At 45.9% G+C, this 18159-nt stretch overlaps 1 protein-coding gene across 8 annotated transcripts in view; it reads right to left on the bottom strand.

Annotated features, from left to right (window-relative positions):
• Nucleotides 1–18159, bottom strand: part of fbrsl1 (fibrosin-like 1) — a 252090-nt gene that overhangs the window by 136958 nt on the left and 96973 nt on the right. For all 8 annotated transcript variants that reach the window (XM_079161362.1, XM_079161358.1, XM_079161361.1 and 5 more), the window contains exons 3-4: nucleotides 10113–10214; nucleotides 6068–6103 (exon numbers count right to left, since the gene is read on the bottom strand). In XM_079161362.1, the coding sequence (XP_079017488.1) occupies nucleotides 6068–6103; nucleotides 10113–10214 (138 nt within the window). The remainder of the gene's footprint in view (nucleotides 1–6067; nucleotides 6104–10112; nucleotides 10215–18159) is intronic.

Below are 18159 nucleotides of genomic sequence, written 5' to 3'. Positions count from 1 at the left end.
GACATTGGCAATGCGGCAATGTCTGCTTCTTTAAATGACATAGACTAATATTACACTTGTGGCGTTGAATTACTAAGTTGCAGCATGATAAATCTCTATGATTTATTATGTTCCCTCCAGTGTATAATCAAGTAGAATGAGAAAGGGAGAGAGAGAGTGAGACAGAGACCTAGCTGGGTCTGCTTTGAGACACAGCTGAATGGACAGGCTTACATAGCTTTAAATGAGGAGTGTTAAGCAGTCAGTCACCAACGTCAGTGGGTGTTGTGCTTAGCAGAAGGAAGACGATTAAAAACACCAAAAAGTTCAACGTGCAGAGCGCCGTGAAATATGGAACATATGGAACAGCCAAAACAGAACTAGCAGACGTTCTTACCCCAAAACAGTCCATTTCTTTTGGAAGCATCAATTCCCCATACGGTGGGTTTATGAGAATATCACACCTCTATGGAAGTCTCATCCCACAGTCCACAGGAGGCTTTCTGTCCCCCCTGCCTGCTTATGGTGGGCTGCCATCATATTCATTCCCCGTTCCCAGATAGATGTTTGTAATTGGAGCTCTAATTTATGATCGGGCCTTGGTGCAGGATAATGATATGGAGCATTGTAATTTGCTGATGCAAATTGTACGTTATAATGGGGAGCCATAAAAGCCCCGGCAACATCTCGGAGACTTGCCAAACACCCTGAGCGTTCATTACAGCCCTCATTAAAACATCCACGTCTGCATTGGGAGCTCTTACAAATGGAAGGAGCATGTAATTGCTGCTTGATTGTGGTATATGTAACATATGATAAAGTGGAATTACCACTTTATTTGTCTACAGTGTCCGTGAAACTTAATGGGGAGAAAGCCTGCAGTAAACAAATCCTCAGAGAATTGTTAGATTGTTACATTATAGGGCTATTTGTTTAAAGTGGGGCAAATGTGAGTTAGGGGACAGTGCATCCAGGACAAACTACGCAAGAGTGATGATAATCAAGGCTCGGCTTCGGGGGATACAACTAATGCTTTTACTCACGAGAGCCGGTGTTTCATTTGGACTAACTCCAACATGGGTGATAGCATAGAGCTTCGTCATTAACTGGATTTTATATGAGAAAAGATCAGTATTGTTCTTTTTCATTACCAGGCATCAGAGTCACCACCATATATTTGCTTTAAGGGTGGTGGAATAAGATTAAAAAAAGGTTAGAATGAGCCATTGAAGTCACCTCCGGTGACATTTTTTTATTTTTGGCCTTGGAAGTAGAGCTTCTAGGCTCTTCCTATCGCTGATCTCAATTCAGTCCTAACGCACGGACTACGTGGAATGCGATGAAGCTGAACGTCCCGGCTTTTAAGCAGCCTTGAGAGCAAAGCCAAGTGGCAAAAGCAATTAAGAGTTCATTTGGAACAGCTGAACTATGCCGGGGCCGTTTTTTTTCTGAGGCCCGGTCAACACTTATTCACAGTGTCGCCCGTTTATTCAAATGACCTCTCCCAGAGTCCCCTTTGTGTCGGTGCCATTCTAATGCATCTCCATTAGAACAAAACCTGGGCTGCATTGCTGAAAATGAAGTTCCCCTCCTCAACTCTGAATGATAGCAGGCCTCCGCCATCAGAGCTGTGTGTGCTCAGCCACTGGAAAAGGATTTTCAACCGTGCCATTCAGCCGGGGCCCCAGAAGCCTGCAGCCTTTATCTGCAGAACTGTTGATTGATGTGTTGTGGGCCCCGCTGTGGTTAACAGCAATTTTTATCTGTTGCTAGCGGCAACAGCCCAGGTCCCTAGTGCGCAGAGAGCAGCAGGGTCCGGGATCTGAAGCCGGACCGCACACGGGGATAAACAAATAGGTTTTTCAAGGCGGACAGCCCTCATAGAGAGGCCCCTGACAGGCAGAGCCCCACCCCAAGGCCAGGACAATGTCAGGGCCCCGGCCCACTCCTGCTGGGTTCTTGGTTTCCTTCACTAATTTTCACCATGTGCAGAGCCGGTGGTATAGAGACACCTGCACACCCCGCCAAAAAGTAAGCAGAGCGAGAGAGACCGAGAGAGGTGCTCACAAAGACGCAGTCAAGACATTTCATATACTGTGTGGGAAGCAGCATTGGCTTTTTGTTGTAGCTCTTGTATGCCGATAATGGTGCAGTGACCAAAAAGAGCTTGCTGAAAAATCTAAGATATCATTTACACTCAATTTCCTTTCAATTGCTACAGTTTAGCATTTAATCCAGTGAATCTGTGTCGTTTTGCTTAATATAGCGTGAAGCTTTAATGGCTTCTATTATAATTAAGTGACATAATCCTTGTATTCGATAAAGATCTTGTAAAAAGCCTCGTCACTCAGACAGGGAAGCGTGTTTGCCACTATGTGGAGGTCGCGAATGCCAAATCAATTAAAAACAAGGACGTTTAAGAATGCACAAATGACTCTGAGACTGCTCTGTTTAGAGTATAGACTCATTTAGCGTTAAATATGATTATGACAACCCGAGCAGGGGGAATGAAGAATGGGTGTGTCTGAGCGCTCCGAGCACTCTCCCTCAACCCAAACACTCGGGCTAAGGTTTCACTCCCTGACATCGCAGAGATAAACCCTCCCAAAACAGACGAGTCAGATTATACTGTCAGACAAAGCTCTATGCTTTTATCGTGCGTGAAAACATGAACCGCAGCTTGGCCTTGGGTGGTTATAAAAGATGGTGGGGTGGGGTGGGGGGGGACTGAAGCTCAATCACTTCATCTGAAAGGAAAGGGAGGTGTGTTGTCTTTTTCGCTTAGCTAAAATATCTCTTCCCCTATACAGTATATCCAGCCGTGGGGTAGCGACAGGATGGGCAGATAGTTGCAGTGAGATTCTTTGACATTTTCCCCCGTCTCTTGCAGCCTCTATCTCCCGGGCGCAGAGAGGGATGTTGGGTTCTTTATCAAGGAGCCCCTGAGAGAGGATGATAAATCGCCAGAGCCCAGGCCAATCTCCAGTGCAACAACAAACAGGTAGCAGCGCAGGAAACAGGGCCCAGATATTGTCTCCCAAACATAGCCGAGGCTATAATGAAGCTTGCACAAAGCAGACAGGAGAGACTCGGCCTGATAAACAATTCCATATCCAGTCTTCCACAGAGAGCGAGATAGCGAGTCGCAATCCTGCTGCTACATATCGGCGCTGGACTCAGCGGTCCCTCACCACTAAATGGGAGATGAAAGTTGAGGGGGGGGGGGGGGGGGGGGGGGGGGGGGGGGGGGGGGGGGGGGGTCAAGTCTAGCAATGTCATCACCTGGATAAACACATCATGTTTGTATGAATGAGTAACTTAAGGAGGTTTGTCTTAACCATAACAAGTACAATCTGTTTGTTGAGACAGATCTTTGTTGTCCTGCAGTATACACATAAGCTAGCCAAGGCAGGCACGGTGCAGTGTTTGTTGTAATGGCAATAAAGTCAACGCGTCACTGGCATGCAGTTCATCATATATATATATATATATATATATTGTGGAATTGAACATCACACCAGTTGTCTAATGGGTGACTATAGACTTAATTATTTCGGGGGTTTTTTCATTGTTTTTTGGGCATTTTGCCTTTATTTGTCAGTCAAAAGTGAGGCACAGGAAAAGTTATAAATATATTAAGACTTTAACTAGGTTGCTATTACTGTACTATATATAACGGGAGCGTTAAGACTGTTCCGTTGTCTGTGCCTAAGCAAGGATGAAAACTCAATGGCCATTATTTTTTTAAAACATCCATGTCATTTTCGGCAATCACTTAAATCCTAAAATATGTAACATATTGAAATCATCAGCCATAAGCGGCTTCATTGTAACACGTTGCACCATAGTGTCTGCAATCCACTACAACTTGAAAGCTATAAAACTATAAACACTTAAAAATTTGGATTCAATTAGCAACTGTGAAATAGTGATGAAATATTTCTTCGCTCTTTGTTCAGTTTTCTAGACAAACAAAGAAAGTAGTGAAGTACAACATAGCGACGAGGAGACATGTCATGTTCCTGCAGATTGTGTGCCAAATCAATTTAACACAGTATAAAGGTATTTCCTGTGTTGAAAACACCCTAGTGACTTCCAATTTCCCTTTTTCATGAGTCTGGAACTGAAGCCCGGGGACTGCCTTTACATTCTTGAGCAAACCATTCAAATGAGGCCATTAAAGCCTGGCAGGCAACCTAAGAAGGGTGACATATGGAAGCACACACAACAAGAGGCGTTATCTCCCATAGAAGTAGAAAACAAACTGTCAGGAGAGATTGCCTTTTTTTTACCTCCTAGTGCCTTGTGACAGATAACCGTCACATCTACCAGCGTGATTTTTCTTGTAGAGTTTGTGGAGAGGCAGAGCAGTTGATGGCGATCAGTGCCAGAGGCCAACCAGGAGATAGCCCTGCCCAAGCTATTGGTGGCCGGTGGTGCCGCCTACGCCTGTGTGCCCGCCTCGTTGACCCTCACACACACCCCCGCCTCGCTAACAGCCCCCCACCCACATACAGAGCCTGTCTCTTCCTCCAGCCATAACGTTCCATGCAGACCCTGGCCTTCTCCTCCCTCCCTCCCTCCCTCCCTCCTCCTCCTCCCATACCCACTCAGCCTCTGCGTGGCAGATCCCTAGAGCCCCCTGACCCTACACCCCATGCACCCCCCCTTCGAAACAATCATACTGTAAAGCCTGAAGCGCTTACAGATAAGGAGACCCCAGAAATCAAGCGGGCCCGGCAGCAGAGCAGATTGAGAGTCAGAGTTCAGCACCCAGGAGGTACCCAGAGGCTAAGAATGCTGCAGATAGCACCACCGGATAGCCAGGGAGCGGAGCCAGACAACGTAAAACTTCCTGCCCTTGTAACTGGACTTTCCATTTCTTGCACAATGCCAAATGCCAATGACCTCACACCACCACCACCACCACCAGGCCTCCTCCCCCTCCATTTCTGCCCACTCACTCTGACTCCTCCCCTTCTTTCTCTCAGATAACGTTCCCTGCCGACTCGAACTGACAGCTTGAGCCAAAGGGCTCCGCGAGCTTTTTCGGAAGGTCTTATTTGTTTTCATCCATCTGTGAGTATGCAGCCGCCGGGGAATAGGAATGTGACATGTTCTATTAAAACAAAATAAAAAATAAATAAAACAAAAGATTGCGCAGAGATCAAGGTCTTTTGAAGTTAAGCTTTGTTCAGCGCTTTAACTGCAGTCCTTTGAGGCAGATTAACGATGACAAACCATTTATAGTTGTTTTGTTTGTCGGGATGATTGCTTCCAAGCTGCAATAAGAACTGCCATATGCCACTCATCAGCTAAAAGTAGCACGCTTTAAAGAATGTTCCTCTTATTAGTTCCCCTTTAAGCAAAGGACATAAAGGACGACTGCTGTCTCTATTACCCAGAGACTCGGCACATCACTGAAACAATGGGCGGGGAGGAGCACAAATTAACTGTTCGAAAAGGCACTGGGGCAAGCCAACAGATGCCTCCAAGGGATAAAAATAGTCCTATTCTGACAATTTGTGAACTAGCCTAGGTTTGAAAAGAATCACTAAGTATTCCTCTTGGGCACATTTACCTTGAACAACACATGGTCTATGACAGAAACCATCTCACTGACTCCTATTAATGTACAGTCAGTCGTTTCCAACAAATCACAAGACGCGTTTAACTGCTATGCATCCTGAAGGTGTACATGTACATGCATTTCTGTGGTGGTGAGACATTGTATTTAATGCATAGATACGGGGGCCTTTAAGAGGCTTTTAGGCATATTTTCATATATGGGAGCAAAAGGATCCTCCATTGACAGCCACTGGAGGAAGACATAAATCTGTGACAGCCAAATTGCAGCACCGGTGAATGCTGATCGATGCCAATAAAACGAGGCTCTTTTCGCCAAGGTAGCGCAGGACACCTTCCCGCAATTTAATCAGTCAGTCAGCCAGAATTAATGTTCCTAATATCATGATTTCTCCATTACTCTATTTAACATAATTAAAATGTCGAGCGCCGGGGCCATAAAGCGGGTCGTTGGAGATTGTAATTCTGCCGTAAAGCTATGAAGCATGAAAATGCCACTTACCGAGTAGCCGCGGCCTGACAGCGAGTGAATGGAACTCTGTAGGGAGAGAGAGGAGAACAGGGATGACCTTTAAGGAGCGTTTCACTCGCTGACACAGACATGATGAAGCAGCGCCGCTTTAATATCAATATTCACGTTAACCTTTTACCCGCCCCGTCATGTACCACACGCCGCACACATCCCACCCATACATTCTGGCATCCACCGTGGGGCCAGCTGAGCAGCGACCGCTCTTAAGACAATCATTCATGTCCCACTGAGAGACCTGATTTGAGTTAGGCTGTAGGAAACCTTAATCATTGTCTAAAAATATAATTAATATAGTGCACCATATAGTCATTCTATGGCTGTGGGAATGCCTTTTAAGCCAAGTGTGAAAAGTGTGCAGGCTGTACTTGAATCTGAGACTCTGGGATACCTTAAGAAGCAACTGGATGGCTAATGACGGGTTTCTCTTCTTATTCCATCTTAGAATTTCCCAGGAATTTGTTTCGCAAACAAAACAAACGGTATTGAGTAAGAGCAGCATCAACAGGCAAGAGATCATCCAAAGTGCTTTACATCCTTTACAGACAAAAAGACATTACGTTATGATCATTATTAAACATTTATGACAAAAGAAAATCCATCTCGAATGTCATTTTGTCGAGCAAAATCTTTACTAAACAATGTCCTTCATTAGATTCTGTTTTTTAATTCGGTCTTTATTTCGTGAGATCTTTTTTTAAGTTGGTGTCGGACACATTTTGGAACCAAACCAACTTACTTCAGCCCCTTTTACTCAAGACAAATATCTCTTCAATGCATTTAGGGATGTGTTTTGGCCCATTAAACTCCTCCTGTGTTTTCTAATGCAGTCCTCTAAATGCTGAACAAGAGCAGGCTGGAGACGGAATAGCTAGGTTTTGTTCTGTTCTCTGGCTCTGTCTGTCACAGCCCAGCACGAATACCAATCTCTAAATCCCTCCCTCCACTTCCACTTTTCACTTCTTTTATTCCTCTGTCTAGATTGGCAATTTCTCCCCCCCTGGTCTCTGGAGGGGACTTTTCTGCTAGACCAATTTCATCCATAGGTCCACCTTCAATCCAAGCGACCTCCCCCACACCTTCACCGCCACTGCCTCCCTTGTTTTTGCACCCTCCCAATACCCCTCATCCATTCTCCCACACCTGCTCTTGGCCTCAGCCCTCATCATCGCCTTTGTGCCCCTCTGATTCGCAGCACGGCTCCTGCGGTGACGATTAGGGAGGAGTCCCGCCGCGAACCGGAAAGCAGGCTCTGCGGGAATCAAAAGGCTATTCCTGCTCTGCTCAACCTCTCGGCTCCTTTCACTAGCGAGGCCAGAGACAAGGCCAGAGGAGAGGGCAGGAAAAAACGGCACAGAAGGCAATATATGTAGAAATAAAAGCGCCAAAATGAGTGAAAATGTGCTCTGTTGTCTGTGCACTTAGATAGGTGTGTGCATGTGTTTGTGTGTGTGAGTGCATATCTGCATAGGTGGTGGGAGGCCAAGGCCATTTGGAATTAGCCTTACTATGTAGAGTTCATTCAACTTGGAGCGTTCTGAGCAGAAAGAGAGGCTTATTTAAATGATAATGAGGGACAATCCATTGGATTTAGTGCCGGTGAAGGGAGGAAAAGAGGGGAGGGAAGGGGGGGGATCCATTAAAACGCCAGCGGTTCATAAGCCATAGGGTCGGCATCCAGCTAAACACTCTCTCTTAAAAGCCATTATACATGGCTCTCAATGGATTTCTGCCGCGCTTAGGACTTCAAAAGGATTTAAGAACCCGCCCCAGAGAGGGAGCGTGGGGGATGGAGGACGAGAGTGTGTGTGTGTGTGTGTGTGTGGTGATTATGTTGGTTGGTAGCGAGAGGGATGGGGTGGATGCTGGCGGCATTTACGGGTTAACTAAACAGCCCCGGAGAAGAGAAATGTTGCTAAATCCTCCCCCTAATCCTCTCCCCATTTCCATGCCCCCTCCTCCACTCTCCTTACAAAAAAAAAAAGGATAGAAAAAGAAAAACATGGCGACAAGAGGGGAGGGTCCAGTCCATCTTCTCCCAACCCAGAGAGGCGGACCAATCTGAGCTTGATGGAGCATGATAAGGGAAGGGATGCGAACGTGTATGCTTTCTGTGGCAGATCAGGTAGCTTGTGGGTTTGGCTCCATGTGGGTGGGAGTGGGTGGATACAGGAGTGTGTTAGAGACCCTGACAGCACCACAGCTGCCGCGCTCTCCTCCGCAGGATACAGATGCTGTGAACCCCCCCCCCCCCCCCCCCCACCTCATATTTCACTAATCCCTGTGTGGCTTAGTGCCGGGGCCCCGCTGCACCGCAGGCACAATTACCTAGTCAAAATAAACAGATAAAGACCCAACCATTGCAATGAACAAACAGCATCTCCTTCGGTTTTTCCCAAATTGATGCATGACTGTTTTTACAGGCGGGCGCGTCCACATGTCGCATTTGTCTCTATTTCCTTTGGCGGTAAGACAAGAGAAATCCATTTTACTCGTTGCAGATGCGGCATCATTAGTTAAGAGCTCTTAAAGCTGGGGAGCCACTTTGATACGGTGGAGCGTGTTTTACAGAAAATTAGCAGTGCTCTCAGTGTGGTGGCGGAGACTTCATGGAGCTGAAAAAATATCGAGACAGTGACACGGTGTTGGTGAGGTATCTCGCTGTGTGTTTTATGTCCAGGCCTTTACTGAGTGGAGTAAAGCCAGCAGAGAGAGAGAGGGACAGACAGACAGAAAGAGGAAGAGAAAGGTAAAGACAAGCAGAGGAATAGAGATGGATAGATATGGATGCCGTGGCTACGACGATCAGCGTCTGTGCACCATTTATTTGGCAGCAGATTAGAGAGACATGCCACATCTAACACCGTCGGCGATTACAGCGTGCAATTTTCAACAGTGCCGCCACCCCCACCTACATCACCGCAACCACCACCACTTCCACCCCCACTCTACCACCCCGCTCTTCCGTGCCCCCCCCCCCCCCACCCCTTTCTGTGCTTGTCGTATATCCCTGTCAGAGCTGTCAACCAGCGTCGCTCTTTTATCTGACAAGCCCGCCTCTTCCCCCTGACTTTTTCATTAAAAGACAGCCTTTTACACAAATTCAAGAGAAATAACACGAGGGGAAGTGTGGGGACAGTGCACGAGAGAAACAGAGAAAAGAGGATGAAGATGGGGAAAAAATTAGGCTGGGTGATTTTCTTTTCTCTTCATCAAGCTGGATTTTCAATTGGAACGCTGAATAGCTTAAAACAATGCATTTAATACGTTCATTAAAATCTTTTCCTTCCATAATTTTACCCCTGCTGGAAAAGGGAGCTGCACATTTCCCTTCCTCTTCTCTCTCTCTCTCTCCTCCTGCTGCTTTCGTCAGCTAAATGAACAGTCTGATTGAATTTCGTTAGGTTTGGGAGGTCTGCTTGACAGGCATTAGTTAGGAAGCATATTTCTACATTCATTTAAAATGAGCCGCTTGGGATTTTGCATAAATTCTCATTACGTTCCCTGTATCTAAATTGCATTATTTCATCCCTTATGCTGAACCAATGCCTGGCCTCCATTTTTCTTTGGCACCTACTCATCCTCTAAATGGGCTGGCATATGGATGCTGCCGCAGCCATAATTGGAACAGTCTCTTTAACTCATTTCATTCTGGGGTCAGCCGGGTCAGCCCACACCTGGCTGAACTGCGTTAGGTCATGTCTACATTTAACCGCGCCATGCTTAAATAATGCCAGGCCAACAAGGTGATGCTGTGCGACCGGCCTAATCATTTCCTGTCTGTGTGCTGCCAGCCAGCCAGCCAGCCAGTCTTTTCCCCAACGCACAGGGGATTTATGAGGTGATAGCTGGAAACAGCAGGAGCTACTGCACCAGCTGCTCTCTGATCTCAAGCCTCAATGTTGTTGTCGCCCGACCGCTTTCTATATCCCACTTCAGCGTTGGCCTGTGAAAGTGGATAGCCTGGCTCGCTGTAGGAGGTCGGGGAAAAGGCGAAAGGTCTTGTCCAAGGACTCACCTCGCTGAGCTGCTCCTTGGAGTTGCTTCTGTGCGGTCGGCTGAGCTCCTGCACCATCTCGTCCTCTCTGACTTTGACCGGACATAGCTTAAAGGGTTTGATCTGCAGAGGACACAAGAAAAGGGACATCTTGAAATCATCCCCTTACTTCATTAACCAAACCACTATGTTCACAATGAAGCAATATACCCCGAGAAGCAGTTACTTTTCAGACATTTGAGAGACTAAAAGCTGCTCTCAAATAACCGTAAATCACTGCACAGTGGTTTATTACTTTCATAAAATGGCAAGGAGAAAAATTCAAACGGTTATGTATTGAAAGAACATTACAGAGATGTTTTGCCAGTTTAATAAAATGACAGTACTCTGACCACCATAGTCTTATGTCGATTTTGTCTATGGCTGCATGTATGGGACCCCCAGGATAAAGAAGGAACCCCCCAACACAATTGTATTAGAGAAAAGGACACGTGCAATTGAAAACACTAGTTTCATTTTTTTTTTGAGGATGAATCGTTAATCGGTGGAAAAGCGGCAAATTCTAACGATCTATATTTGAATAGTTTTGCCATCATGATAATTTAATAATTCAATGTTATTCCATCACAGCATAGCGTTTTAAATGTGGGTAATTCATTTGGTTTCTTGGTAAAACAAGACCAGCGGTTGAGGTGGTGCTTTTTAGACCTCCATCAGTGAGACAGGATTGTTAAATTACAACAGCTTCAACCTTGACACAACAACTGAAGAACAGAACTATTCATTTTATATCAAACGTTCAGACACAGAAAAACAACAGTATAGGACAATTGTACAGCACAACTACAATGGCTTTAACTGACTTTCAATGGACCATGGTCCTTCCATTCTTTACCTGAGGGAAACACAACATTGGTGTGGTGACTCACAGCTCGGTGTCGGTTTGTGCTTTGGCTAAATGCAAAGCAGAACTGACTGTCGCAAAAACACCTGCGACCCCAAACCCGGACCCACTACTGCCAGTCATACCAGCCAGCAACAACAACAACGTAGTAAACCCGACTGTGTGGCGGTCCACCACAGTTGTCATGCAGATCCGAACATTACTGCAAATTCAGTCGATTTTGTCTATGTTGTATTTAAATGATTTCTACTATATATATATATATATATATATATATATATATATAGTTAGAACATACTTGAAGTATGATGGAATTTTGTCCTTGAGCATGTTTTGCACATAGACCAATGTTGGTGCGCTCATATGACACACGCACTCAAGCGTCAGGGAGGCAACAGTAGCTAACAGTCTATTATGCGCTTGCTTTAGCCTCGGTCTATACAGTACAGAAAATATGATGTTCCTGAACAGGTAGAATCACAAAAATCAGGGTCCACTGCTAAATGCTGTCTAAAATCATCCACATCCACTTTTACTACAGCTAAGGTACATTCCTTAGCTAACTTGATATGGCAGACAAATCCACTCTTTGAGGTCAGTAAAAGAACAAAATGTAGCATAAACTGAGAGGAAAACGCTGAATAGAAATACTTCCACCTTTGCCAGCATTCAGAGAAAAAATATAACAATTTAGTTTTCATGCTATTTGTGCTGTTTTCTGATAAACTAGAAAAATAAATAAATACAAATATATAATACTGGCACAAAATATCATCTAGCAGCATCATAAACGTTCAAACGCCAGTATCTGCATTACCACCCACATCATGGTAACCCTGATGCAGACCTGGAAGGCTTGGTTTATTGCAGGCCATCGAGACCCACAGTTGGCATGCATTCATATTCCTAGCCAGATGGGAGGTTGGCGAGCTCAGCTTGAAGACTATGTGCCGATGCAGCACCAGCCAATCACAATGTTCCAAGCAGCTTCCCCACCTTGGAGTACAGTGGTGATGGCCGTGGGGTATAATCCATTTGACTAGCAGTTTGCATGTAGCAGCTCCCCTGATGGCACGCACGGTGGCTGGCCCTGTTCTCCTGATCTCCACTGTAATTTAAGCAGATCACTGCTACAATTAACCTTTCCCGGTAAATATCAATTATGGCCCCCGGCTGGGCTAGAATTAAAAGGGTCATCAGCTAATCTGACAGGTCCTGTACGCTACCACCTGGCTGGGAGAGAGGGAGGGAGGCAAGGCGGCAGAGAGAGAGTGTTTGTCTACCCTCGTGCCCACCAGCTCACATGCCAAGCAGACACAATTCCCTTTTAATTACCCTGCCGCCGCCAGGGCAAGCATGCTGATTGGCCAAGGGGCATTAGCAGCACGCTGAGGTCAACAGTGACAGGACAGGGGTGGGGTGGGATGAGTGTGGCGGAGAGGAGGAGGAGGGGGCCGCCGCCAAGCAATCAGGGGTGTAGAGATGAAAGTAAGAGAGACCTGGCAGGTGGGCCTAATCAGGTTTGACTTCCACCTCTACCAGCCTCTCCCTCTGCCTCGCTCGCTCTCGCTCGACTAGCTGTCAGCCTAATCACTCCTTGAATCTCAAAATAGATGGTGGCCTTTTTGATTTCCTTCTCGCAAGGAGAGCACAAAGAGAGCAATCCTCCTCGGCAGGCAGGCAGGCAGGCAGGCAGGCAGGCAGGCAGGCAGGCATGGAGGCAGAGACAGAGTGTGACGGTACAGTCGGCGTCACGTCGCCGTCAAGTGCAGCCGTTGATTACTTTGTTTACCCAGCATCAGTGTTGCTGACAAAGTCCTGACGGCGCCCCAAGTGTTTCCGTCTCTTCCTGCGGCTACATTACCCAGTCAGCAATCAACTTGGCTATTGATCAGAGCACAGTGTCTAATTAGCCACCTAGGTTAATGATGAAGCGTGCAAGGACCATTCCCCAAGCCGCTGTTCAACGGGACAGGCGAGCAATTGATCTCGGCAAGAATTCACCAACTCTGACAAAAGATTGGCAACGCTGACTGCCTGTGATTAAGACAGGGACTAATGCCCTGTCTGGGGAGCTGTTTAATTGGCCCTAAGCTCCCAACTGTACAGCTTTCATGTGATGTTTTTTTTTCTTTTTCGTGCACTCATTAATGTTAAAGGACAAGTTAGGGATCTTTAGGGTGGGGCTAACAGTGTCTACGGAGATGCGATTGGTTGGTGACACAGTTCAAGGTCATAAAGCCACTATGCTTGAGGTAATTCTCTAGGCCGCCTTGAGGGAGCAGTTCTCGGCCACCTGGCTGTTTTAAAGCGCCATAGTTGGATTTAGTTTGTTTACGTCGACCCATGCATTATTGGGGATAAGGTTAATCAGGTCGAAGCAGCAGGTGAATGTGTGTGTGTGTGTGTGGTGGGGGGGCAGTTTGATTTAAGACGACAGATAGCAGAGACGTAGTAAAACATGGCCCAGTAAGGGCCTGTGTTTTACATGAATAATGTACTGGAAATTAGCTCCATTAGTCTCGGTATTGAACATGTCTGCAGTCCCTCTCTGGAGGCTGCCGCTCTGTGCTCTTTAATTATCTTCAAAGGGCCCTCCAGCATCTTAATTTCCCCCTAAGTTGAGTAGTGCCGACTTGGGTCTGCTCATTTATACTGCTCTAACCCTGGTTGAAGTCAGAAAGCCCGCCTACTTAGAAAGGGCTAGTCAAGGCATCGATGGAGACAGTAGCGGTTCACATCAGTTCATGCTAGGCTTGAGCAGATTCCTTTTATTTTTCCAGTTCCTCACTCTCCTTGCAGTGTCGATCAATCTACAGCATGTCAGCAGGGGGCTGGCGGGTGATGCTTTGTTGTCCTGCTCCCTTGATCCTACCTCGTTCACCTTGCAGGGGTTTTCAGGGGGGGGGGGGGGGTATCGGACGTGGTCTCCCGCGTTTTTCCTCCTTGAATAAGAGAAGCTGTTAGTCCTGACCTCGCGTTTCCACTCCTTGCTCCAGCTCCTCTCACTCTGCCTCGTCTCTCCCAAGCCTGCCGTCACCTGTCAACAGCGCTCAGGGAGGCTGTGCCTCAGCCTTGTCCCAGTGTCAATCCTCATTACCCTGGGATCTTGCCCCCTGCCCGCCCCCTTCCTTTCTAGCTGCCTTAATGCTCTTCTCCTCCACACTACCAAGCTCCAATATGCACAGGGCGGGAGGAAACGAGGGGCAATACTGGAATGGGAGGGCTGAAGAGGACGGATACAGATCCTTCTTTTAATTTGTCCTGCGCAAAGGACCCTCACCCCCATTAACCCAGAGACAGGCTGCTACCGCTGCTCGGGGAGGCATCAGCAGTATGTGTATGCATGTGTATTTGTGTGTGTGCGCGTGTGTGTGTGTGTGTGTGAGTGGGGCCGGTGGAGGCACCTCAGCGCTCAGTGCCGGGCTCCAGCACCGGCTCAATCTATCGGCTCATTATCCCCCCCCCCCCCCGCCCAGCCTGGGGTGCAGACAAGTGCACTTTAGGGCCACAGGCCAAATTGATTCATCTGCCTTCATTTTCTTCAGGCTCAGAAGTGGCAGCTGCTCAGAGGCAGGGGGAAGCAGCCATAAGATGGTGAGAGACAGAGACGGGAGAGAGGGAAGGAGAGAAAGAGAGGGCCTGGGATAGAGTGACATGAAGGAGGGAGGCATCAAGAGAAAGAGGTGTTCCCGGCTTTGTTCCTCATCCATGTCTCATTTAATTTTTCCTCCTCCTCCCTCTTCTGTCTCTCTTTCACTTTACAGCACAACCAACACCTCCCTCCCTTGAAATCACTATCAAGACATGCACTCACTCCCCCACCAAGTCCCAAGTTGGAAATTAGCCCAAGGACAAGCTATTGGATTTACTACAGGGAGAGCAAATGGATTTTTGCTTTTATTTTGACGAGTCCCAGTGTATCCATTAAGCCTTTTAATCATACATTATTCATAGAGCTCGCCTTATAATAAATGACCACATAAAAGAGGTACACATATTATACAAGGCCTAAAATGCCCCCATAACTCTCTCTCCTAGTGCACTCAGAACTACATTACATTTGTGAGCTGGTTCACAAATATGAGCCTGTGAAATCACAGCAAGGTGGTGTTTCTATTCCAAGCAATCACACCAGGACACGACAAGATTCGGCAAATTAAAAGCAACAGTTGCATACAAATGGGGTACGGAGAAAACAAATTAGAGGGCGTGACCCATTAGCCGTTGGGCATGTGTCCTGCGCGCCAAATCAAAGTGTACAATGTTAGACAGCGTAACGCTAACTGGGGTGGCCATCTCAACACTGTAACAAAGCAGTCAACCTAAAAACGAAGCCGCTCACTCGGCCTGATTCCCAGCCAACGGGGGCCTCAGGAGAGCCCGAGTTTCCCGCAGGGCCCCGTCTGGAACAGATGAACTGGAGAGAGGAGCACTCCCTGTGGGCCCCAGGTCTCTCAAATCACTCTCACCATATGCCTCCTGGGGAAGGGAGGGAACAAGGGTAGGGAGGAGGAGGAGGAGGGGGGGAGAAACCCATCCCTCAGCACCTGTCCCGGGGGTTCACTACCAACCGCGACCAACAGACACACACACACACACACACACACACACAAACCTCACCTGTCAGCCATGACCATAGGAACAGTATCTGCCCTGCACTGATAAGCACAAGGCCTTACAGCAAAAAACACCCCCCCCCCCACCCCTCTCTCCCCCTCGACTCCCACTCGACTCCCACTCCAAGGCAAGCATTTTTCAAAGCTACCAACAACAATTAGGCCGATGATGTCGAAATGCTAATGATGTTATTGGAAGGAAAGCAAGGGAGCGTTGCTGCGGATCTGCGTTTTTTGCTCTTCATTGCCGGAGCCAACATTATGCAGATCTTCCTCCTCTCTTGTTGCTCTGCAAGAAATGCTCAGCTTTGATTTCTGTGTACACTATTAGCGTTGAAAGCAGTGAGTGCATTTTGCAAAAGATTTATGCACGCTAACAAGAAAGATTCAAATGGCGCTCACTTTGGAGGTTGTACTATCGTTTTTTTTTCCAACTCGACATGATTATTTGCAAGTCAAAGTTCACTTTGGCTTTCAAAAAAAGAGGGCACATTCAAAGTGGCAGTAAAGCAACTTCAGGTTGTGGTACATGCCACTGGAAATGCCACATTTGCACTTAGTGGTCAGCAAAAGCTTTTGGAGATTAAGAGAGAAAATTATTTATTCATTCATTTTCAAGTGTGCACTGCTGTACCCCTCGATGCTATTATTATCTCAGCAGTCCTTTCAATCACCAAGAGTAGTTTTAAGGTAATGGGGAGGCATGGAAAAAAAGTATATTCATGTGTATATTCTCAACCCCTAAATTGCTGCTGCAGTGTTAATTAAGCCCTAAAAAAGAAAGAACAAATTGTTTAATTGCATTGCATACATTTTAATTTCAACCGACTTGTTTATGCATGATAGCATCTTGCCTTCATAATTAATGCTCTTTACACTAAACTTCAGGACCGCATTTGCATTCGTTCAAACAAAGAAGTACCACCGACGTGAACTGCAACACTAACCATAAATGCTGTTGCAGTATAAAAATAATGAAATGCTATAAGTTTACTTGTTATGGGCCAATTGAGTGGCTGCAGTGTGGTCCGCCCTATTATCGCTGCCATTTCAACAGTGGTAACGTTAACTTATATCTAATCAGCATAGAAGTAATCGCAATGATGGCTCAATGTAATGTACCACGAAACAAATGACCACGGAGTCTTTCAAGAAAGAATAAAGCATCAAGGAACTAAAGCATTGATTTTATAAATTGATTTCAAATGATAGTAGCAACAGTTTCACCAAATTATTGATTGTATCTTTCAGAGGTCTGAAAGCGTGAGATAGAATGTGCCTCCAACCTGCAGGTTTAAGTGTTAACCGTACCATGCCGCCAACCAGAAGAACTGTAGGTACGCTGCAGCGACGACAGATTCTGCAACAGTTTTGTGAGGAAAGGATTTATCAGTTATGACTCTCAACTCCATAACCCTTAAATGGGCAGAGATAACGCTGGCGTCAACACTCTTATCAAGCTGATAAGAGTGTGTTGGTGGGACAGATCAGCGGTCCAGACAGATTTCGAAATGACAGAATGTCTGACTAGATAGATATTTTCCCAACTTGAACTCACCTATTGGCTAAATATCAAAGAGGATTCTGCTCTCTCTAAATAAAGACCAACTCCAGAGGTAGGTTATCAAAAACTAAAATAAGGACAGCAGGTGAAACAAAATAATTGTGACTTCTATCAGGAACATTTTTCAGGGTTTCACCAACAGACGACTGGATTCCAGCCAATAGCATCGGCTCAACCTTAATTTGAACAGTTCACACGTTTATATGAATGTTAAGAAATTACTTTTTAACATTTTAATTTTCTTCTTTTTCCTTTGATGATGTACACACCTTTCACCCCCAGTTACTTTCATCATTGATCACCGTGTTCCACGGATCCAAATATTAAAAACTAATGTATGCTCAACTGCTGTAACATCTTTTTAACACTTGAAAATGATCTTATTAGCAGTGAAAGGGATTACACTTTTGGAAGTGCAACATTCACACTCTCTCCTGCGACTACACTTGATAACTTTGTCACCCTCACACGTACTTTAAGAAATTTTTAATTTCCTCTAATGTAATCTGAAATAATTATCAGCTGAGGCTGACGTACGAGTTGCAAAAGGCCCCTTTTAACAAGTCCACCAAACACGCGCACACACACCTTAAAACTAGCTATCATTCAACACGACATAATTAAAATACCGAAGATGAGATTGTGGGGTAAAGGAAATGAGCAAGTGATTAAAAAAAATGCGAGATGAATAACTGTCTGAATCTGCCAATCGGTCTAGCTTTAGACTGTGTTCTTTAATCAGGTGAGGAAATGGCTCTTTAATGGAATGTCTGAGTAAAATCGTGCCGTGTTTTCTAATCAATATGGTACTGCCTTTGAACTGACCCATGACCAACTCAGACACACGATTCTGAGGAAAGTACTTTTTTCCTGAATTAGTTGTGGTTAGCTTTTGTACGATTTCAAAGTATTTTCTTTTTGCAGAAAAGGAAACCTTTTCAACTTGATTAATGCGTAAATGTGTTTTGAATGTTACAACAG

The sequence above is a fragment of the Pholis gunnellus genome (genome assembly GCF_910591455.1).
Source record: "Pholis gunnellus genome assembly, chromosome: 6".
Classification (NCBI taxonomy): Eukaryota; Metazoa; Chordata; class Actinopteri; order Perciformes; family Pholidae; genus Pholis; species Pholis gunnellus.
The sequence above is the reverse complement of the archived record's forward strand: the minus strand, read 5'-3'. Positions and strand labels throughout refer to the sequence as shown.